General features: G+C 26.0%; 2 protein-coding genes across 5 annotated transcripts in view; one reads left to right on the top strand and one right to left on the bottom strand.

Annotated features, from left to right (window-relative positions):
- LOC122513109 (cGMP-specific 3',5'-cyclic phosphodiesterase) overlaps positions 1-24,146 on the top strand; it is a 186,673-nt gene that overhangs the window by 118,780 nt on the left and 43,747 nt on the right. For all 4 annotated transcript variants that reach the window (XM_043629363.1, XM_043629364.1, XM_043629361.1 and 1 more), the window contains exons 4-5: positions 3,517-3,866; positions 11,575-11,805. In XM_043629363.1, coding sequence (XP_043485298.1) covers positions 3,517-3,866; positions 11,575-11,805 — 581 coding nt within the window. The remainder of the gene's footprint in view (positions 1-3,516; positions 3,867-11,574; positions 11,806-24,146) is intronic.
- The window catches only part of LOC122513113 (G protein-coupled receptor kinase 5), a 668,663-nt gene that overhangs the window by 639,387 nt on the left and 5,130 nt on the right, over positions 1-24,146 (bottom strand). The window lies entirely within an intron of this gene.

Genomic DNA, 24,146 nt, shown 5'->3' with positions numbered 1-24,146 from the left:
TGAAAAATACGGGATATCCATAGTTAAGGTTGCTGCATCCATATTCTATGGCTGGCTGTATATTGTTGGAGCAGCAAAAGATCTATGGTTGGGTGATCCATAGTAATGGAAATGGGAAAGAAAAAAATTTGAATCACTCAATTAATTATATTCCATGTCACTTGAGATATTTTATACACATTTTTGTTAATTAATACACACCACTTATTGAATAACCGCATATTAACGAAATAAATTATTAACCGATGGGGGGGAGGACACGAACCCTAGACCTAACGCATACTAAACACTAACGCTATCCACTACACTATACACACAACTACAATATTTGAGCATATAATATTCCTTATATACTCTACACATATTTCATGAAAATGAATTTACATAAAAACTAATAGACAATAACGATAATAAATAATAAACAATTATAACACTATTTATACACAATAAACTCACAACGTGATTATATAGACGTGACAGGAAACCGACGCGACGGACAAATTGAGACGACCATTTTTAAATGGATGCCATGATAATGAATTGCGCGCAACATGTATCGAAATTTTGAACTAACTATGGATCTCCCAACCAAAGTTTATATGGATGAGGCAGCCATATGTGAAAATCCATAGCATAAATTGTAAGCCCAACCATGCCCATGGATGTCACATCCATATTTGATTCAACAATATAATATGGCTCCCTCATCCATTGAATATGGAATGTGCTTCCATTCTAAAAGTTGTGTCTTCCACTGAATTGGATAACACAACAACATTCTGCTCAACAATATTTTTATGGATATCTCTTCCAGACCTTTTCTTTCCGTGCAGAGAGAAATTTACTCCCTTTCACTTCTTTAACTTTTCTTCTCATAATTTTTAATTTGTTTTATCAAAAAAATTTGAGGTGAATTGTAAAATGAGAGGTTAAATAGGTTAAATTTGATACAAAACAAATGGCTTTTTGTGCTTGGCTTTTTTCTCTCCATGACTAGGTGTTCATTACACTTTTTTCTTAATGTATAAACATATACTTTTATTTTCTAATCATTAAAATTAGTTGTAATACACTTAAAGAAAGTCTAAAATTTTAATCCAATTTTACGAAATTTCAATTATTCATAAATATTTCAATGATATATTCAAAAATTCAAGAAATTTCAAAGATTTCAATTCAAATTTTTTAAATAACTTGGTTGTTTAGAATTGTTATTTAAAATTATTCAAAATTCAATATATTCATAATATATTATACGGGAATGGAAACTAGAAAAGTTAAGCTTTATTTTCATATAATTTTGATAAAAATCGACCGGGGGGGGGGTGTTTTGAGATATTAAGAGTTTAAACTTTCAAACAGGAATTTTTCTACGAAATTGAGAGAAATTTTAAAAAATAAGAATAGCACTAGAAAGTTCATGAAATTCTCTTTCGATTTAGAAGGAGTTTACACCGTAAGCCTTAAATATAAGCCTCCGCGCGCATAAACGGATATACCTCCAGAAGAATAGACTTGCGCCTGCGCATAATGTTTGCCTGCAGTTGTGTAGTGAAAGACTTTGTCTTGACCACGTGTTTGCGCAGGCGCGAGTCTATTCTCCTGGAGGTATATCCGTTTATGCGAGCACGAGTATAAATATATGCCTCTCGGTGTAAACTTCTTCTATGTTACAAATAATTAAATTTTTAAATAATAAAATTTATTAGAAAATCGCTCTCCTTGCGATTGTTTTTTTGTCGGTGGAACGATTTGAAATGAAATGCCTCATATGCATACAAGTTAACTATAGCAATTTTCGCAAAAATGACAATTCGCAACAGTGACATTTCGTAAATATGCGACAATTCGAAAAAAAGGCAGTTCGCATAAATGACAATTTGTAAAAATGACAATTCGCAAAAATGAATTTTTGCAAAAGTGACAATTCGTAAAAATGGCGATTCGCAAAAATTACATTTCGTAAAAATGACAATTCGCAAAAATGAATTTTCGCAAAAATAACAATTCGAAAAAATAACTTTTCGCAAAAGTGACAATTCGTAAAAATGTCGATTCACAAAAATGACAATTCGAAAAAATGATATTTCGCAAAAATGGCGATTTGCAAAAGTGACATTTCGCAAAAATGACTTTTCGCAAAAGTTGGAATTCATAAAAATGGCGATTTGCAAAAGTGACATTTCGTTAAAATAACAGTTCGGATAAATGCAATTCGGTAAAATCACAGGAAAAAAAAGTGTTATTTTAACACTAAAAGTAGTGTTAAAACAACACGCAACATTTTTAACCGATACTGTGTGATTTTAACAGTTCATTGGTGTTAAAATAACCCTAGACCGTGTTAAATTAACACTAGAAGTTGTTAAATTAATATACATTTTTAATGGGGTTAAAATAACACTAAAATTGTGTTAAAACAACACCATCTGAAAACTACACGCAACAAATTTAACACATATTTTTTTCTGTGATGACATTTGGGGAATAATCATGCGCCTCTCGTTTCAGACGACTAAAATCGTGCTTCAACCGCAAAATTTATTAAACTGAATCAAATGTTTATTTAAATCAAATAAATATTTATTTATGATAAACAAATTTTATTTAGAATATCTTAAAAATAAGTTTTATGATACAATATAGAGAATTTGATTCAAGCATAATTTTTTCCCTTAGCGTTTTACTCACTTTTTTGCTTTTCATAGGAATTAGTAATTTTTTTGTAGAAAACATTTATATCGACAAAAGAATTCGTCCATTTGAACATTGAAAACTTTCGAATCATGAAATAAATTTGAATTACGATAAAAATAAATTCACCTCTAAATTTTCCAAATATTAAATCTTACAGAAAATTTATTAAAACAATAGATTAAGTCAACTTTAATATCAACTATAAATGAACGCACTTTAGACTTTTTCACGAGTCAATTTTTTTCAACGCACATCTTTTTCCCATCTTAATCTTTCTTAATTCACGTTCTCTTTATCTTATTTCGTAATTACTATTTTAAACCGCGTAACAATTGTTCAACACAAAATAAAATAGCTCATTTTTCTAGACTGACGAGAATTTTTTCCCAACTGAAGTTTTCCAATAATTTACGATTTGCCTTCAATTAGAAAATGAGCTGAAAATTATAACCACCACACTGAAAAAACCATATTCTAAATTTAAGAATATAATCTTGGCTCCTATTTAAGTATATTTTCCATGTATTTTATTCTTAAACAGTTTCTTAAATTCAAAAATATTCTTATTTTAAGAAACTTTTTCCTATTTTAATAGTATTATATTCTAAATTTAAGAATAAAATACATGGAAAATATACTTAAATAGAAGCCAAGATTACATTCTTAAATTTAGAATATCGTTTTTCCTGTGCACACTTTAAAAGAAATAAAAATAGAAAAGGAATTTCTAAAATATTTTAAATATTTGTAAAAAAATAATGAAACCTATAAAATCTTGACGATTTGGAAAATGAAAATTCTTTTCTCTCTCTTTTGTAGATTAATCACAACAACAATAATAATTTCGAAGAAATTGAAGGCATGAAGATCTCTGAGGTGCCAACGTCTTCCTTGATTGCGGATCAGGAGAGTTTCTTCGTAATGCGATCATCATCCTCCGACCTTTTGCCCGAAATGAGCATGAGTAGTAGCTTTAATCCGGATAATAACCTCGACAAAGCCGATGAGAACACGCACGTTGAATCAAAAGTACATTTAAGCACGAACATGAAGACTGACGTAAGAGATTGCGAGATCTTAAGGCTTTGCAAAAGTAAGAGGGTATCCTGTCAAGACACTATTCACGAGTCCGAAGAGGACGATGGCCTTACTATGGAAAAAGTTGGAAAGTAAGTCAACCCCTGCTGCTGATCGATCATCCCACTTCCATAATCATGTCCAATTTTGCATGCAACCACTTCTAAAGCCAATTTCCTTACTATAATAACCAACTCCCAGTAGAAAATGCATAATAAATATATACACTGCCATTTTATTTTTCTCGAGAAAATCTTCTTCGATCTTATTTTTCTTTTTTTTTTTTTTCTTATAAATACTCAAGTTACATAAACTAATAAAATAATAATTTATTGACTTATGGATTCATATAAAAGTTGGGAAACTAAAGTTTACGTTTTATATTACTTTTTCTTCTTAATCCTCAATAACTTTAAGCCTTCTATAAACGGAAACGCATTTTCAACTATGTGTTTATGTAACTAATAATAAAGAATTGATTATTATAATTGACAATAATTATTATAAACAATAAAATTATTATTATTATTATTATATAAAATATTATAAACAATAAATTATTATAAACGTAATTAATATAATTAATAAAATAATCATAATAAAAAATATATTTTCTAATTCATTTAACAAACTTATTTATTTTGTAAACCTTGTTTATCTGTATTTAACTTTCATTTTTTATTTACATTAATTTTATTTATTATTAAATCTTTCATAAATTTTTCAATAAATCATTTATTTTTTTTTATTTTTAATAATTTTTGAAAATGTTCTTTGAGAATTTTTAAATCCACTTGCTTACAGTTTAATTTTACAAAATTGCAATTATTCGTAAATTCTTTAATTAAATATATATTAGAAAATAACAATTTCAAAAAATTAATTTCACAGAATTGTTAGTTAAAGTATAAAAAATTTAAATTTTTAAAGATTTTAATTTGAAACCTTTTTATAAATCAATTATTTCTAAAAATTCATGCTATAATACTTTTAATACCTATTCAATTATTATCTAGAATTTTAACTAAAATTCAATTTTTAAATCAATTTTATTAGAAAATTCTACGAGAATTCAATTATTTAAATAAAAAAATAAATATTTTATTGAATCCCGTGTGGAAATTTTCTAATGGCTTTTTATTGGTTCTACCTAGATTTCCCCTTTATTAACTTGGTCCTAGCTTGTTTATCCTTGTAGGCCCTAGGTTGAAACGTCACGCTCTTCTAGCCTGGTTCTACCTAGAGAATCTAGTTAGGCCCAATAAAAGAAACAGTTTAATTAACTATTAAAAAAAAATTATTTATTCTTATTTATTATTATTGAGATTCATTATTTCATCTTTTTTTACCTACTTTTGTTATTATGTAATTTATAATACTTAATTTCTATATACTAACAGAGAAAAAATCCCCACACGTTGGGAGTTGAACGCACGACCCTAATATTCGTAAACCGATAACCTAACCACTTAACCACGCTCGCTCGTAACGATGCGTTGCATGATACTTCAGGTTATTCTTGTCATCATAAGTCATATTAACTATTCCATTATAAATGCCTCAAAATAATAAAACTGAAGTCAGTAACATTTTCGTTGACGCAAAATGAGAAAAGAATTTTTTTAAAGATCAAGATGCAAATAATTTCTGATAAAAAGAACTTAATTGCTCTCTTCATTACACCCTACATAGATTTTTAATCCAATTGGGGAGGGAAAGTCAAATTGTTATTGAAAAATTGAAGTTTTTATATTTTATCTCATTTCGATGACGTAAACGTTGGAAACTTCAGTTTCATTCAACAAAATATGATTTTAACAGAAGTTAACAAATCCGTAAACGGTTTTAAAAATTTAACTTGAAAAATATATTGTAACGAAAATTTTAATTGAGTTAATTAACTAAAGCTTAAATCAAAGCTCATGAAACTTTAAATAAATCTTTAATGTCAGCAGTTTTTCAATGTTGGGCTCAAAAGTTAACTGAACATTGCATGAAGTAAATTTTTTTTTAATTTAAATGAATTTTATCTCTAAAGGAGGAAGTTTAAAGAAAATTTTAAGAAGTTTTGAAAAACTTAAAAAATTAAAGAAAATTGTAAACATTCATGCAATGTTAAGTCAACTTATGCGCCTAACATTGAAAAACTGAAAACATTTAAAGATTTATTTTAACTTTCATAAGCTTCGGAACTAAGGATATGCTGTAAATATGCTGGTAGCCAAGGAAAAACCAATATCATCTTTAAATTCAACTGGTAAATTAGTAAATTTGACTATGTCATATTTTTATACAACAGATTTAATCAGTAACTTATATTTTACTAATCGAATCAGTAACTTTCTACTAATTATCAGTAACTCAATTCTGATAATAGCAATTAGTAGAATTCTACTGATAATTATATGTCAAATTTTACAAATGCAAAGTTAAAAGTAAACATTTCAGTTCAATATTGTCTCAATCTTGCTATGAGATGTTTAAATATTACTTTAAATTACACATAAACAATTACTGATACATATTTTTAAATATATTTATAACTTATAATCTAACAAGAAGTTCTAGCTATTACCAAGCTAGGGCCAGGTTAAGGTACATTCTAAGCTAGGACCATTATAGACCCAATAATCAATATTGGCAAACCTTGGCAATTTCCACACGGGATACTTGAATGTTCTCAAAATTGAATTCTCATAAAGAATTTTATCAACATAAATTTTTAAATAGTTGAATTCTTTCGACGACTTGTAATAAAATTTTTAATTCTGCAATAATAGTTTTATTATTTATGAAAATAATTAAATTATTGGGAAGAAATTTACAAAAAAAATTGTAAACAATTGAATTCCTGTGAAATGTTTATTAGTTTATGAGAATAATTTAAACGTTTGCGTGGAATTTTATTAAAATTTTTTTTAATAATTGAATTCTTTAGGAAAATTTTTTTAAATAATTGAAATTTTGCAGAGAATTTTATCAACATTTTTTATATAATAATTGATTTGATACGAAGAATTTTATTAAAATTTAAAAAAATAATTGAATTCTTGCAACGAATTTTATTAAAATTAAAAGTTTCAAAAATAATTGAATTCTTAAGAAGAATTTTAGCAATCATTTGTAACTTCTCAAAAATTCTCCAAATTATAACGTTAAATTTACGAACTTTTCTTGCTTTTTTAATCAAATTACGGACTTTACGGACCTTTCTTAAAAAACTGTCTTTTACGAACTTTAAACAAATTTACGGGATTTACGGACCTAGTTCGAGACCTGAAAATAAGATAAATTGAGGCCTTGGATCCAATAACTCGCCCGACGCTCGGAGGCACGCGCTAATGCCAATCGGGTACCAGTGAGTGGCCCAGAGGCGCTCACTGCTCACTGACTGGCAGTTGCGCGTTCCTCCGAGCGTCGGGCGAGTTATTGGATCCAAGGCCTCAATTGGAATTCAAAGATTAAAAATTTCGACGAACTAAATTCAAAGTCAATTAGAATTTTAATTGATGAAAGTTTTAACAAATTAAAATTAAGATTTATTAAAATGTGAATTAGTTAAAAATTTTTACAAAATAAATCTTTGATTAGGAATATTTGAAAAATTTAGAAAATGGTTGAAATTTTTAATCAAAAGTTTATTTTCTAAAAGTTTTTAACGAATTTATATTCGAATAAATCTTAATTTTAATTTTAACCTGTATTCTACATTTCTTTATGCAAATTACACAAGCCTGCAAAAAAATAAAAATTTCCGTTGTCTGAGATCGAGAAGTCCAAAAATCATGTTTTTCGCAGTTTTTGAAAATGTCTACCGAGTAAATCCGACGTGTTAGAGACTTGTCATAGGAATCAAATTAAAGCTTGAACCTGATTACGTCTCTGATTACGTATACACGGAGAAAAATGGAGTTTGAAAAACTGGGAGTCAATATTGAAAAAACAGGACTCAGTCCAGTAAAAGTACATTAATTCATTTCCATCAAGCATCTTAGGGTATTGCGTATAGTGTATAGAGAGCCTTAGTTCCAAATGTCACTGTAAAGAGCATTAAAACACAGGCGAAGATTATAAGGCGCGCTGCAGTGTGCATAGTAGAGAAACTGGACTCAGTCCTCTACTTCGAAATTTTCACAATAAAGCTGAGTCTCCAATAGGTGCCAGTGTATGTGCAAGTGCCAATGCCAGAGAGTGACACTTGGATGCGCGCGCAACGTATTGCCAACTGTAGTGCAATCTGATTAAAAACTAACGACGACAAATTTGGGAAATTTCTCAAAGCAAAAAAACTATAATTAATTAATTATTATTGTTTAATATTTTCAAAAATATTAATATAATTCTTCGCAAAAATTCAATTATTTTTTAAATAGTAAACTAGTATTATAAAATTCAATTATTATCATAAAAATAAATCCTCAAATTTTTCTTAACATTTTTGTTAAAAAATTCTCAATTTCCATAAGGAAGTAATTTGTATCAATTCTATTTCTTAATTTCAATTTTTTTAATAAAATTCAAAGTTTTTTAAAAATAAAGAAAAAAAAGTTTATAAATTATATTTGTCAATTAGAAAATTTATTTGAAAATGAAACTGAGAATTTTTGAACTTTTAGAACATAAAGGAAAAAATTTTGTTGAAAAAAATTTTCTGTTAAATTTATTTACGAATATCTTTAATTGTAAAATTATTCGAAAACAATAATTTATTTTCTTTTTTAAATATTTAATTATTATTATTTTTTTCCATAGGAAATAAGATTTTCAAAAATTTCAAATTCAAACCTTTTTGATATTAATCATTAATCAACTTTAAAAAAATTGTTATAAAACATGAGGAAATCGATCACTCCGAGTCTTTAAAAGAGTTACGTTAACAATTTTTATAAATAAATGAACTTTAATTGGATTCAATTTGAAATTTAATAAAATTTCAATGTTGAATGAATTTAATTAGAAATTTTAATGATCTTAAATTTTTAAAAAATTTTAATAATTCAAAATCTTTTAAAATTAGTTAAATTTTTTAACAAATAATTAATTAATTAATTAATTATTAAAAATAATGGATTTATAAAAGAATTTTAGTTAAAAACACTAAAAAAATTAAATTTTGAAGAAGTTACAAATTATTGCAGAAATTCAATTACTTTTAAAAGTAGTAAAATTCTTCACAGTAGTTTAATTCAATTATAGAAAAATATTTCTTACTTTGCGAAATGTACAAAAAGGAAATAAATGTTTCTTAAATCTTGTTTATATAAAATTAACATTTTATTTTATTTTGATATTTCTTTTATCTTGTTCTCCAGTTCCCTGTAACAATTTAGTTTGTCCAACGCCTGCAGTGGAATTGAACTATTGTACGCTAGGCACCAGTGGAGGAAAGTGCTACTTTCCTCCACTGGTGGTTTGGCCAGTAGAGAAATGAGTTTAATGACTGGAAGAAAAATAGAATTATTTGTGTTTTCCTTTTAAATTGTTAATATTAATGTACCTTACGTAACTAAACTAAGGGTATGACTTACATAGTTTACGCAAGGTACGCAATTTACGTAAGTAACGTAACATACCCAAATACGTAAGTTATGTTCTTACGTAATTTACGTAAGTTATATTCTTACGTAAATTACGTAAATTATGCAATATGTTTCTATGGAATCAAAGTCGATTTTTTAAACAATTTAAAAATATAAAATTAAAAAATATATTTAAAGTTAATTTTCTCAAAAAGGGCTCTAGCGATTATTTTCTTTTTGGTCTTAAAATACTCTTTAAACTTCACAGATTTAAAATTGACAAGAAAATTTCGAGTGCAGGAACTTTTTATAAAAACCCATTTCAGGCGCACCGTGCTCTCGGCTACGCAATCGATGGGGGAAATTTCCTATTTAAGAAACATCCCTTACCAATGAAATAAATTAGATCATGCGTGAATTTTACTTTGTAATTAATGTGAGTATGGATGTCAACAATATTCATAATATTGAATAAATAATATTGTCAACTAGTTTCAATTTGATACGGTTATTAGAATTTAATAATAAATAAATAAAAAACATTAATTTTTTCCTAACCTTTTTCAAGTTTGACACTCCTCATGGTAAATTTGATTATTTTTTTCCGTGTACAAAATAGTGACTTGACCTCGAATGAAATGTGTAATTAATTATTCTCACAGCAATATTTAATAATTTAATTAACTTAACTGCACTGCATAATAGTTGAGAGTAGTAAGAGTAAGTGAAACGGTAAGATAAGTGAACGACCAATAGTGTGAGAGAGAGAGAATAACTTGTTGTTTTCGAGTAGGTATCTACTTTATGTGCACGGCGTTCATTTTTCGAAAGAACTGGACAGAGTACTAGTTGTTCAATATTCGCTTCTATTATTGACTTGTGTTTTGTACACTGCCGCGTTCTTTTAACAATTACATGAGAAAGCAATTTCTTATTCCAAATTTTTATACTCTTATTCCCTCTTAGACTATATAAACAGTCTTGTTTAACCTGATGAATGGGATAACATGTGTTAAGTCCCAAAGTGTTCAGCTATGAAACTTCTAATACTATAGTGTGTACCTGTCACATATTATTCTATAAAGGAGAACTACACTGACTGCATAAATCATTTTTCCATTTTTCCTCGTGTATGATGTCAGATTTTCAAAATTCAAATTGTCGGATCCAGTATGGCGGACTACTTGTTAAAAATCAATTCAAATTGCCTGAAACTCGTTACTCAAGGGTTGTCGAGTTCATTAATTATGAATCTAATCACAGATTTTTAATTTTTACATCATATTTGTAATTAGCGACCCCGATAACCCCCGAGTAACAAATTCTAAACGAATCCAATCATTTTTTTAAACAGTTGTATTTACGGACAGTGTGAGTCCATTTTTATGCTTGCCAACTGTTAAAAAATTCATTTTTGATAGCTAATTTAGTTCGTTGTTGGCAAAATCGCTATATCTTCGTAAAGTAGAGGGTTCAAGCTTTAATTTGACATGATTTTTGGAAATTTAAAAACACTTTTTTCAAAATCCTGACGTGATGGGAGGATTTCGTTGCCAGATTCGGATTCAGCACACCAAATACTGCGGGAAATGACTTTTCGACCTCAGACAACGGAAATTTTTATTTTTTTTGCAGGCTTGTGTTATTAATTACTAAAGTAGTAACTAGTAAATAATGGAAATATAAACATTCATTATTTTTACTTTTATGTTTCAATAATTTCTTTTTTATTATTATTCCAAGCAAAAACATTCTCCAGCTTGTATTTTTCAAATAAATAACAGAAATAATTCCAAAGTTGTAAAACTAGAATGAGCTATTTTATAGTTTTGAACAATTGTCCTACATATAGTTAGTTTAAAAATATTATACTAGGCTATAATCTGGATTATACTGCGACTATAAACTGGATTATATACGTGAAATAATCCAGTATTTCCCGTATAATGTATAAAATTTTTCAAATTTGAAAATTGCAATTTATAGACAACTGTAGAAAAAACTGATTTGTTTTTCTTAATTTATATTAATTTATTGATAATGAAATAATAATTTTTATTTGATATATAAAGATTGTTTTTGCTTCTTACTGTTTATTTTATTGGATTAATAAAAAATTATTAATATTAATAATATTATGTCGATAATTATTTATTCTATAATCAGATGTTTTTTCTGGAAAAAAATAAATAAGCAGTTACTACCCTATAAAATTCATAATCCAATCGTAATGTTCGATTGCAAAAAAATTTTTTTTCTTTTTCCTGTTTTTAAAATAAAGGTTTTTGGAGACACATCCAACAGTATTGGAAGCTTGGATTAGAGATAAGGCGAGCGCAGAATTAAGAATGTGGTTACAGGGAACAAGTTTGGCACCAAAGACATCAACTTCAAGTCAACATCAAGAAGAAAATACGCTGAATAGAAATAAAAGAAATAGCGTCACTTCGGATTTATTCCAATCGTGGCTGGCGTCCAATTCACCAGTAAAAAGAAGCAGAAGTCCAAGCAGGTACCTACTTTTTCTTTCTTTTATTATTTTTCCAAATCTCTCTTTAAAAAAAGCTCTCAAACTCGAAGATACTGATCTTCATTTTGAAAATGTAATTTCCACTTTCTCAAAAACACGTTTCGTTCTTAATTATTCTACGCTATTAAATTCAGTTTAATATGTCTTTCATTTTATAAGCTTAAACATTTTTTTACGATTCATAATTTCGTTCAAAATAAAAAAATGTTCACCTCAATACGGAGAAGAAAATTTTTTTTTAGTATAATTATTGATTTTATTTTATAAGCTTAAAAAGTTTTTTTATGATTCACAACTGCGTTGAAAATAAAATAATGTTCACTTTAATATAGAAAGAGAATTTTTATTATACATATATAATTCCTAATTTTACTAGTTATTGATTTTAAATTATAGTAATTATTTTGTCATATCACTTGAAAAAATTTGGTGACATAAATAATTAGATTATTTAAATTAAATAATTTTTTTTAATTTATTTGTTTGCTTTTATTATTAACACTGTTCCTTTATTATTATGTCTTTATTTATTTGAATAATATACGAGCTTACAGTGATTTTCGGGTAATTCGTTCTTCGGGATATATTGCCTTTCAGGTTTCTGCATTCATGAAACTGACCGGGAATCGAAACAATATAATTATCGATTCGTTTATTAAGTGAATTAGTAAACGTTTAAACTAATTCTTGACCAAAAAATATACTAATTGATAATAGAAAACAACTAATTCATTTGTTAAGACTACTAATTATTATTACTATTAATTATTAATTAGCTATAATAATCGTGAGATTCTTCCATTCATTCTGTCCGCAGTTTTTCTTTTATGTATGCTTTTATTTTTCTCTCTATAAAAGAACTTTGATTGATAGGTCGAAATTAAACAGGAATTTTTTCTTTATTTATAAAAAATATTAGGAAATTTTTTAAAAAAGCAATTTGCATAATTCCTATTCCTTAATCACAATTTTTGTAGAAAATTTCGCATTTTCTTTTTAAAACAAGTAATTTATACTATTTCTATACCTATCTCAATTTCAATTTTTTAACAAAATTCCAAATTTTCTTTTAGAAATAAATGTTAATTTTTTTATAAAATCGATTTTTAATTAGAATTTTTAATTGAAAATGAAATTGAGAATATTCAATCATTTTTATAAAATAAAGGAAAAAATAGACATAAATTTTGATTTGTCAATAATATTTTTTAGACCTACTAAATTTTTAATTTCTTATCAAAAAAATTTCTATAAATTCTATTTTTCAATCACAATATTTTAAGGAATTATATAATTTTTTCTTTTAGAAATTAGTGAAAAACATTTGCATATTTTCTATTTCATAATTACAATTTTTATAGATAATACTGTTTTTTTCTTATTTTTAAAAAAAGAAATAAATTTGCACCATTTCTATTTCTCAATTACAATTATTTAACAAAATTCCAAGTTTTTTTAAAAATATAGAAAAAACGTTTTTTACATTTGACTTGTTAATCACAATTTTTAATTGAAAATAAAAGAGAATTTTTAGTTCTTTATGAAAAATATGTCTATACATTGTATTTTTTAATCACAATTTTTAAAGGAATTATAATTAAAAAAACTAATAGAAAAAAGTTGCATAATTTCTATTACATAGGGGAGATTGGGGAATTGTGGGCCACCTCAATTATTTAATAATATTTATAAGTTTGATCATCCAGTTCTTTTTATTTTCTTTTGTTCATCCAAAGTAAATTTTTCATTAGCATTTCATTACTTTACAACGCTTTATAATTAACTATAAACCGTAAACAAAAATCACCTGAAAAATTGCATTCAAATATTTATTTTGGACCTTCATGTTTTTATTGTTTTTACAAGGATTTTCAAGAATACATTATGAAAAATATTTTTTTAATTATTGTGTGGGATTGGTACTTTGACTCCAAAAAAAAAACTTCGCATCAAATTAAAATGAATAAATAATACAATGCTTTTTGTAAAATGAAGCATTTGGGGAATTGTGGGCCACTTTTTTAGGGGTAGGGGAGACTGGGGCGAAAAGTTAAATTGTGAAAACAGTTAAAATTCATTATCTTTCGAACGGAAATAGTTAGAGCATTGCAATTTTAATTATAGAAGGGTGTTATCACCCTAAATAAATGTCCGGAGTTATGTGACATTCTGCTAATTTTTGTGGTGTCCATATTTAAATTTTTTTTTCACCCTACTTTTGAAAATTTTTTCGTAAAAAAAATATCAACTTTTAAGGAGGAATGGTATAGAAATTCAAAACATTCAGAATCTTTTGATATTTTAGGAAATGATTTGCTTTTATATAATAAAATTACCCACCAAATTTCAGAATTTTTCACTAAATAGTTTACAAGTTAAAAATTACTTAATTTAACATTGCCTCTTATGGAGAGAGCACGAATTTGCATGTTTATCACTAAAAATTTAATACTTAAAACATTCAGAATTTTTTGTAAAAATTTCATCTTGAAGGTCAAGATTTAAGCTTTATTAATCACGAAGGTTCTTTTTTATTCACTAACTAGTTTAAAAATAATTAATTAGTTTCTGGAAGAAAACTAATTTTATGATAGACAAACAGAGAAAACGTGGCAACACTGCATATAAAAACTTACATGTGACAGCTGTTTAGTGGTACATAGAACCAAGAGATGGCGCCAAAGGTACCAAAAATGACAAATTTTCATTATTTTTAACCACATAAATGCAAATCATAACACTTGACACTGTTACCAACGATCAAAAAACAAACTACTTGCATTGCGAGGTTGTCACGATTAAACGCTCATTACAAATTGTTATTTGACAATGTTTATAATTAATAAAATTAATATTACAGCATAATAAGACACATATATACGTAATAATAGCATTTTTTCAAAGTTTGCAATGGAATACTCGATAAATCCGAAAATAATTTTTAGAGAATTTCAGTAACTTTTATTTTCTTAGGTTTTAAATTCGTACAGACAGTAACAAAAATTATTTTCTGCTTTTATAAAAAATGTAATTTAATAAATTTATTATATTTTCCTTATTTAATATATACTTTTTAATATTCATTGATGCCTACTTTTATGATTTCAATAAGAAAAACTGCTATATGTAGCTTAAATAAAAAAATTACAAATTCCCCTAAATGTCACAAACTTTTGGCCCGATTAGGTATACCATTCCTCCTTAAGTATATTTTTTGCATTTATTCTCACCGCGATTTTCTTACTTCATTATTTGGGTCCCCTGAAGAGATACCTAAAGGTATTTGCTAAGTATCTTTAGTCAGATTTTTTATATTTGTTGTTAAAGCCAAAAACGCAACCTGGGGCGAAAAGTTAATGTATTTTTACATGTTATTAAAAATTTTTTTTTATTTTTCGTTTTTTTGGGTTTATTTGTTAAAAAATGATTTATTTGACATTAGGCAAGTACTCTATCAAAAAACAAGACCGCTCACGTGAAATAAACCAACATTCTTTTTTTTTGAAATTTCTATTTATTAACTTTATAACTATTCTAAAGCTTTTGTTAAGTAAACAAAGATCTTTTATTGACTAAATAACTTGTTTACGTATACTTTAACTTATATCTACTACTTAACAACTATCAAAAAATAGTTTTAGTAGGCTAAAAATAGAATTTAAGTTTTAGCCCCAGCCATTTAACTTTTCGCCCCAGCTTGGGGCGAAAAGTTAAAAAAAACAAGATTTTCAAAAAGGACAAAACATGTATTGTATGCCAAAATATCAAAAACTTTTTTATTGAAAGTTGTAGGGGACAAGTTGCCCTACAATATTGATATATAAATATTTGCATCTAAGCGGATTATATTGTCTAAAAAAAGTCATTTATGCAAAATTTAACTTTTCGCCCCAGTCTCCCCTAGTATTTATTGCTTGTTTTTGGCGATTTAATTGCAAATATTATTAAAATCACTCATAGTTATAGTAATTTAACAAAAACAATTCGTCTCATTGCGGTTCATACGATAAAGCTGTTTACTTAAGAATTTGTAATTAATTAATTGTGATTCCGATTAATTTCATTTTCTTACTTTTTCTTTTCGGATTTTAAACTAATAATTAAACATTTTTAACATTTTTAATATTTCCAACCATGTAATAAATATATTTTTTTTTTTCGTTATTTTTTATTTTGAACTCAGTTTAGGCAGTGGCCTACAATTTCCCAACATTTTTAAAAATCATAAAATTGCACTCTTTGGTAAAACTGAAATTTCTTTAAGGTAAGTAATAATTTTGGGAAACTGACTATGATATATGTTAGCTGTTTATACCTTCTACTGACACGAAAAATTTTAAAATTTGAAAAAAAATGTTGTGTGTAACATATTGAGCTAAAAAAAAGTGTGGCCCATAATTCCCCAATCTCCCCTACAATCACAATTTTTATAGGGGAGAGTCTCCAGTTGTGAGACACCTCCAGTTGTGAGACAGTCAATTTTTTTTTAACATGCAATATTAAAAAGCCGATTGGTTTATATAAAAACATTTCTTTTTATATGAGCCAACTTTTTCGTGTACGCCGAAGCGGATATATAAACTGTTTTTGTTAAATACCAACACTGTGTGTGATAATCGACTAAAAAGCGTTTTTTCAATAAATGCAAAGTACTTTTTTTCCAAGTTAATTAATTGGAAAAGGTAAATGTAATGCATTTTCTTTTAGTGTTTTCCTTATATTTTGTGATGCAATATTGCATTGTTCCAATCTACGGTTGAAAATAATTTAATTTTCCTTTTTCAAAATAGCGCCAATTTCTGGGTGTGAGACACAGCATATCACCAGTTGTGAGACGGTGTCGACACCCATCTGGGCAGCACAAAATATACGACTTTGCAGGCATACTATTTAAATGTTGTTTTGATTTTTTTTCTAGTATTTTTGGGCTTGTCAAGTGGAAAAAAGTCAATTGATTCAGAAGAAATCAATTTTAATGCTCTTGTTGAAGCTATTAAATTGTGTTTATTTTATAGTCATATTTTGGCGAATAAATATTATTATTTAGTATATAATAATATATATTATTAATATATTTAATTATTTCCACTAAACATAACGTTTTATGTCAAACTTATTAAATTTTAGCAATTTTTAATGAGTGTCTCACAACTGGAGACATTTTTTTTTTGACAAAAGCGATGTGCTCGGAAAATGTATCGTAAAATTTTTTGAGTTCATCGAAACACTACACTTTCTTTTAATAAAAGTTGCGTATTTCTGTTACCTTTCGAACGGTGTATTTTATTTACAATTTCGTTTACCCGTTTACATTTTACGGGTCAAAAATAAAACCCGTCTCACAACTGGAGACTCTCCCCTACAAAATCTTATTTTTCTTTTTTTAAAAAGAAAGAAATAAATTTGGACCATTTATTATTATCAATCACAATTTTTTAACAAAATTCCAAGTTCTTTTATAAATAAAAGATAATTTTTTTTATAAATTTAATTTGTCAATTACAATTTTTAATTGGGAATTAAACTGACAATTTTAAGTATTTTATAACATGGTTGCCACAAACATTTAATTTTGTTTTTCCCTGACTTCCAGACAAAATTTTGACTTTTTCCCTGATTCTAAAGAATTAAAGAATAATTAAGAATTTAATTAAAGAATAAATTAATAATTATTATTTTTCCACAGGAAGTAAGATTTTCTAAAATTTCAAATTCAAAACTTTTGAAATTCAATAACTTATAAGAATATTTATTATAGAACATGAAGATATCAATTACTCCGAGTCTTCGACTCGGAATGTCAACTTCTTCAAAATTATATTCATCATTTCAATTATTATTTTCCAGAATTTTTACATACCTAAAACTCTTCTTTCGATTAAATATTTTTAAAAATTTCTGACAAAGTTCTCTCTGAGAATTTTCAAATCCATTTGTTAACAAATCAATTTTACCAAATTTCGATTATACGAAAATTCTTCAATTAAATACATGTTAGAAAATAAAAACTTCAAATAATTTTTAAAAAATTAATTCTACAGAATTGTAAGTTAAAAGTATGAAAAATTCGGATTTTCAAAGATTTTATTTTGAAACCTTTTAAAAATTCATGCTATAATACTTTTAATATTCAATTATTATTTAAAATGTTAACAAAAATTTATTTTTAAATCAATTTCTGTTGAAAATTCTACGAGGATTCAATTACACAGGCCGACAAAATTTTGGCGAATTTTAGAACCAAGAACCGGACAATACTTTTCCGAAGATTTTTGACGTGCTGAATCCGAATCTGACCTCATAATTGCTCCATCACGTCAGGTCTTTATAAAAGCACGTGCTAGAATTTTCTCATGTCAAAAACTTATATAAAATAATAGAAAAAAATTATAATTTATAATTTTTCTTTTTGTTAATTAACATATTCCAATTGACAAATTAATTTTTATATTTTTTTTAGTATTATATCATTAATAAATGCAAGAATAGTTACGCCTTTCGTTTTTTTCAACATCAAAAAAAAAAAAATTCGTAAAATCGCTGTACTTAGTTCGGAACAGAATCGAGTTACAGCAAAATAATAAATGGCAAAATTGTAGCTAAGAAGTCAAGTTTTCAAACGGTCCTACTTATTTTTTTATTTTTTTTAAATACATTTTTTAGACTCAAAAATCCAAACAAGAATAGAAATGCCCTACCCTACCCTAATTTCAGAAGAATTTGAATTATTAAAATTTATCAAAAACCTAAGTTTTATAAAATTTCTAATTAAATTAATTAAAAATTGAAATTTCATAAATTTTCAAATTAGAACCTTTTAAAATTAATCTATTTATGAAAATTGTAAACGCAACTCTTTTAAAATTGAATTAATTTTGAAGTATTTAAGTAAAATTGTTCACTAAATAATTTATAAGTAATAATTTTATAAATAGTTCTTCAAGAATTAAGTTATTTAAAAAGAAATTATTTCCCTGTCCTGTGTCAACCTTATATAAAATAATATAGAAGATGGAGATATTTATTGTTGATCAGAGTCAAATTATTGTCAAAGATATACACTGAGAAAAAAAATTATTTGATTCAAACAAATTTTGTTTAAATCAAACTTAAAATATCTTTGCTATACAGTCAAACATATTTAAGTTTAATTCAAACATATTTTCTGGTTTAGTTTAAGAGATTATATAAAAAATATGATGTTAATTTTTCAAAATTCAAAATGGCGGATCCAATATGGCGGATAAAATTTTTTAAAAATTAATGGATTTCCACAGCATTGAATATTTATGGGTTTTTGGGGTCGCTGATTATGATTCTGTAGTCGGATTTCGAAAACTCCAAATGGCGGATCCAATATGGCGGATGAAAATTTAAAAAATAATTCAATTTACACAGAAGTGGGTATGAAGGGGTTTTTGGGGCGCTAATTATTATGTATCTGAATTTAGTTTTTTAAAAATTTTAAAAGTGGTGTCAAAATGTCATAAAAATTATTGATATTTTAAATACTGTTTTAAAAATATTTTTGGATTAATTATAATTAAAAGGCAATAGAAGTAAATAAATAAATATCCACGAGATATAATTATTTTAATATTCTAAAAAATTTTCTAGTTTTATTTTATATTAAAAGTACAAACAGTATGAAGAAAAAATGAATAACGTTTAATTGAAAGTTTTACTTCCCTTTCTTTATCCACAATTAATATTATTTAAATAAAATACATAATATCTACATTCGGCAATCAAAACAGTTTGACACATTAAAAATAATATTCCCATGGAAACTTAAAAAAAAAAGAAGTTTACAATTCTAAAAACAGAATAAAATTTAAATAATAAATTAAATTAATAATTTAAAATTAAATTAAGCTTATGAAAATAAAATGAAATTTAAAATTGATTAATTCTTGTTATCTTTAAAATTCTTTAATACTGTTAAAATTTCCAAAATTTTAAGTCCTATTATCTATAAAAGTCTAGTAAAATTTTTTTAATAATTCTTGAATTACATTCAAATCATTATATAACAACGAGAAGTTAAAAAAAATCATGCAAAAAGATTTGATTTTTCAGAAATGTATCCACCATATTGGATTTTCTATTTAAAACTTTTTAAAAATTATTTCAAATTCGTAATCAGAAAAACAGGAAACTCTTAAATGTCAAACGATATTAAAATCTGATAATTTTTCTAAAATTTCGTCCGCCATTTTGGATTCGCCATTTAAAATTTTTTTTAACTACATAACTTTAGATTTGTAATCAGAGGACCCCAGAAACCTATAAATAATAAATTTTAGGCAAACTTGCGAGTTTAATGCTTTCTTTTTCCATGAAGCAAAGATTATGACAGTAGAAGCTCATATTCTTTCTTAGATAAATTCTTTTTAGGAATAGTGTAGAGGTTAACGATTTTTCTGTATACTTTTATGACGTACGAGAAGATATTACAATGAGTTAAAAGTGATTAGAAGTCAAATTCAACATGTGCCCTTCAAAAATGTGGGTTTTTATAATGAGTTTCGTTTTTAAATTTAACTTTTAAAGCCACTGCATTCCTAATGTATAAGTGGCACATATTCCTGTAAGGGTTCAAATTACTTCTTATTATGTAGACAATGTAACCCCGTTTTATGGTTACTTAAAAATCTTCGTTAAAAAAGTTATATCAAGTTAATTGCGAAATTGTCAAAATTTAAGAAAAGTTGTCTCGCAAGTTTGAAGGTACACCATTTTTATCTTAATTGAGGCACATCATTGTCTCAATGATTTTTTGGTTCCTTATACTCCCCACTACATCTACTATAAGTCACAAAATATATAATGACTCGTTAAAAAAGTTATTTTAAAAAATTAAAATACCAAGTCGTGTTTAGTGTAGTGGTTATCGTTCCGGGTTTCAAAGTGCGTATTCGTTAGGTTCAGGTGTTCGCGTCCCCCCTGCGTCAAATATTTATTTCATAAGTTTAAATTAATTCTAAGGTATATAAATACAAAGTCAAATATAAATATGTTCAAATACAATAATTAATTTTTTTCTTTTTTCTTTTAATTAGTTTTTCTCTTTTATTTTATAATAAGAATTTGATTAGCAATTTCAAATAATTATGATACACAGTGTAAATCTAATATTACACGGAGAAACTTTTTCTTCTAATATTGAATATATTTGGTTATCTTTATTCTAAAAGTACGTTAGAATGTGAGGATTTTTCGTGCGTTGTGCTAATAATTTCAACATTAATACGAAAATATGATAAGTTCGTTATATATTAAGCAACCTTCGGTGTACAAAAATTACTATCTGCATTAGAAATAGTCTTATTTTTCTTTAGAAAAGAATAAAATGCTAGTTTTTGTTTGTGAAATAATACGGTAATTCTAACCTTTTTTCCACATATAGATAGAATATATAACAGACATTCTAACGTAACATACCAATTTTGGAAGGACTGCGGGCGGACTTAACCGATTTCGCCCGAGCATCACCGAGTCCATCACCTGACGTCGCGAACTAACCCTAATGTTTTCGAAGTTGAAATTCACACGTGTATGAAAGAAAAAAACCTTTTATTAATAAACGTGAATGTCTCCTCATGCCAAATTAAATTCAAGAACTGTTCCTCAATATAACATAATTTTTTTCACGACTTTTACTTATTTACATAATTTGATTAGTAAGTTATTTTAAAAAATGCTCTCTCTCGAAGGCACATATTTTTCCACTCGTTTAATATATAAGGACGATTCAGCTGTGTACTTCTAACGAATCGTGCGATCTTTCGGTTTCCGTGACCAATCGTCGTGTCTTTACTTGCGTGTGCGTATGTGCGTTAATAATATAGGTTAGGTTCTTACGTCGTGTTAAATATATTTACCTACAGTTACAGTGACATACACTAATGCCATCTACCATCAGATCCAAGTATCACTATCGTCTCTATGTGTATCTATAGACAATTAATTTGTTGTGTTTCTTTTTAATTCATGGCTTTCCCAACTTTGCAAAAATTATTATTTTCTTTCTAAAACAACATACTAATTTTCGTTAGTTTCCTTATGAAGAACTGTAAAATATATACTGAATGAGTGTTTTTGATAGTCTCAATAGCAATTTCTATAACCTATGTCGTTTTTCCCTTGAATCTAACCTAACATACTAAAATGTCTCACCAGTTTTAAGAATTAGTGGTATTAAAAGTTTCTCCGTGTATTCTCCTAATCAATTTGACTATTTTTTCCTGATTACATCGACTAATTTTCCTGGTCACTTTAACTATGCTTGAATCTTATTACTTTGACCAGGATTCTATAGTTGGCTCCTCTCGTAACTAGGAAACCTAGTCAATTCCTGGTATAAGAATCCTAGACAGTTTTTTCGGTGTAGCATTATCGAAGAACTAAAAACGATAAAGTATATAAGTGACAAAGAGGAAACTAATTTTGTTGACGAAGGGATTTCTTACAAAATAAAAAAATAAGCTAGACACGGTAAATAAAATATTATTTTAGTTAATAAAAAATAAAATTCTTTTGACATATTTTGATTTTTTAATTTATTATTGTCAAATTATCTATTATTTAATTCATTCATTAATTTATAATTGATTAATTATTGGTTTACATAATTATCATTATTAGATTTGTTGATCAATTATTAACATATTTATTTTATGAATTATTTACTTGTTTATTATTATTATTATTCATTTTATTTCTTATACAATAATTATTTACTTATTTATTCTTATTTTTAATTAATTAACGTTTTACTAATTTATTATTGTTTATTAATTTATTAGGAAATAATCAATTAATTAATTATTTACTTGATTATTATTGTTAATCGGTTTATTTATTATTCAATAATAATTTACTTATTTATTCTAAATATTTATTAATTTATTATTTACTAAATTATTATCAAATTATGAATTTACTATTTATTAATTATAGAATTGTTTATTAGTTTTATTCATTTGAAATATGACTCAAATATTATTCACTATGTTATTGTTATTATTTATTTTATTTATTACTCATTAATTAATTATTTACTAGTTTAATATTGTTATTTATTTTAGATGTCGTTCACAAACTCCTTCCTTTAAAATTCTTACACGAGCTAAGCTAATTGATAATTTACTACTTTGTTAATAAATTTTCTATTTATTTTTTAATTATTTACTTATTTATTATTCAGGGGTACTACAGGTCAGGGAATTCAGGGAAAAGTCAGGGATTTTTATTAAAAGTACTGTAAAATATTAAATTGTTAAAATTAATTTCAAATGTAATAAAATTTTTCTAAGAAATTCAATTATTTAAAAAAATTAATCAAGAATTCAATTATCTTTAAAGTAGCAAAATTTTCTTAAAAAATTAAATTATTTTCATCGCAGAATTTTATATACTTTAAATACAATTTTTAATAAATTTCTCGAAAAATGCGATAATTCTTAAAAATTTTATTAAAACTTGACGAAAGAATTGAATTTAAAAAACAATCAATTATTCAATAAAATACTAAAATTCGATTAAATAAGTCAATTAATTAATTCATAACAGAAAACGAAATATTTTAAAAAAATTGTAAGTTACTTTGCAAAAGAATTCAAATACCTTGGTAAACAACAAAATTCTTCTCATAAACTCAATTATTTTAAGAAATTTTAATAAAATGCTTTCCAAAAATTCAAATATTTTGATAATTAACAAAATGCGTAACAATCTATTTGTTTTCTTTTAATTACTTATATATTATTATTACACACTCTATTACATTCAATAATTTTTTACTTAACTATGGTTTTTCTTTCTAATTTTTTACTTGTTTAATGTTAATATTATATTTAAAATTATAATTATTTGACAACTGCCTTTCCCATGGTTTTGACTCGTAGGACAGGTAAAAAGTGACGCAGGGGTTGTCACAGGGTTGGAAAAAGTTAAAAAATTGGAAAAAAATTCAAAGTTCTTTAACCACGGTTTTAGCGATCTTAAGAACGACAAAATATGATCCCATGGTTGTCCCAAGGTTGGATAATATAAAAAAAAATTGAAAAAAATTCAAAGCTCTGTAGCCTCGGTTTTTGAGATCTTAAAAGAAGCAAAAAGTGACCCCAGGGTTGTCCCCGGGTGGAAAATTGAAAAAAAATTGAAAAAAAAATTCAAAGTTCTTTAGCCACGGTTTTAGCGACCTTAAGAAAGGAAAAATCTGATCCCAGGGTTGTCCCAGTGTTGGAAAATGTAAAAAAATTGAAAAAAAATTCAAAGTTCTTCAGCCGCGGTTTTGGCAATCTTAAGGTAAGAAGAAA

This window comes from Leptopilina heterotoma, unplaced genomic scaffold, assembly GCF_015476425.1.
Source record: "Leptopilina heterotoma isolate Lh14 unplaced genomic scaffold, ASM1547642v1 Lhet_134, whole genome shotgun sequence".
In the NCBI taxonomy this organism is placed as follows: domain Eukaryota; kingdom Metazoa; phylum Arthropoda; class Insecta; order Hymenoptera; family Figitidae; genus Leptopilina; species Leptopilina heterotoma.
This window is presented reverse-complemented; position numbering and strand designations above follow the sequence as displayed.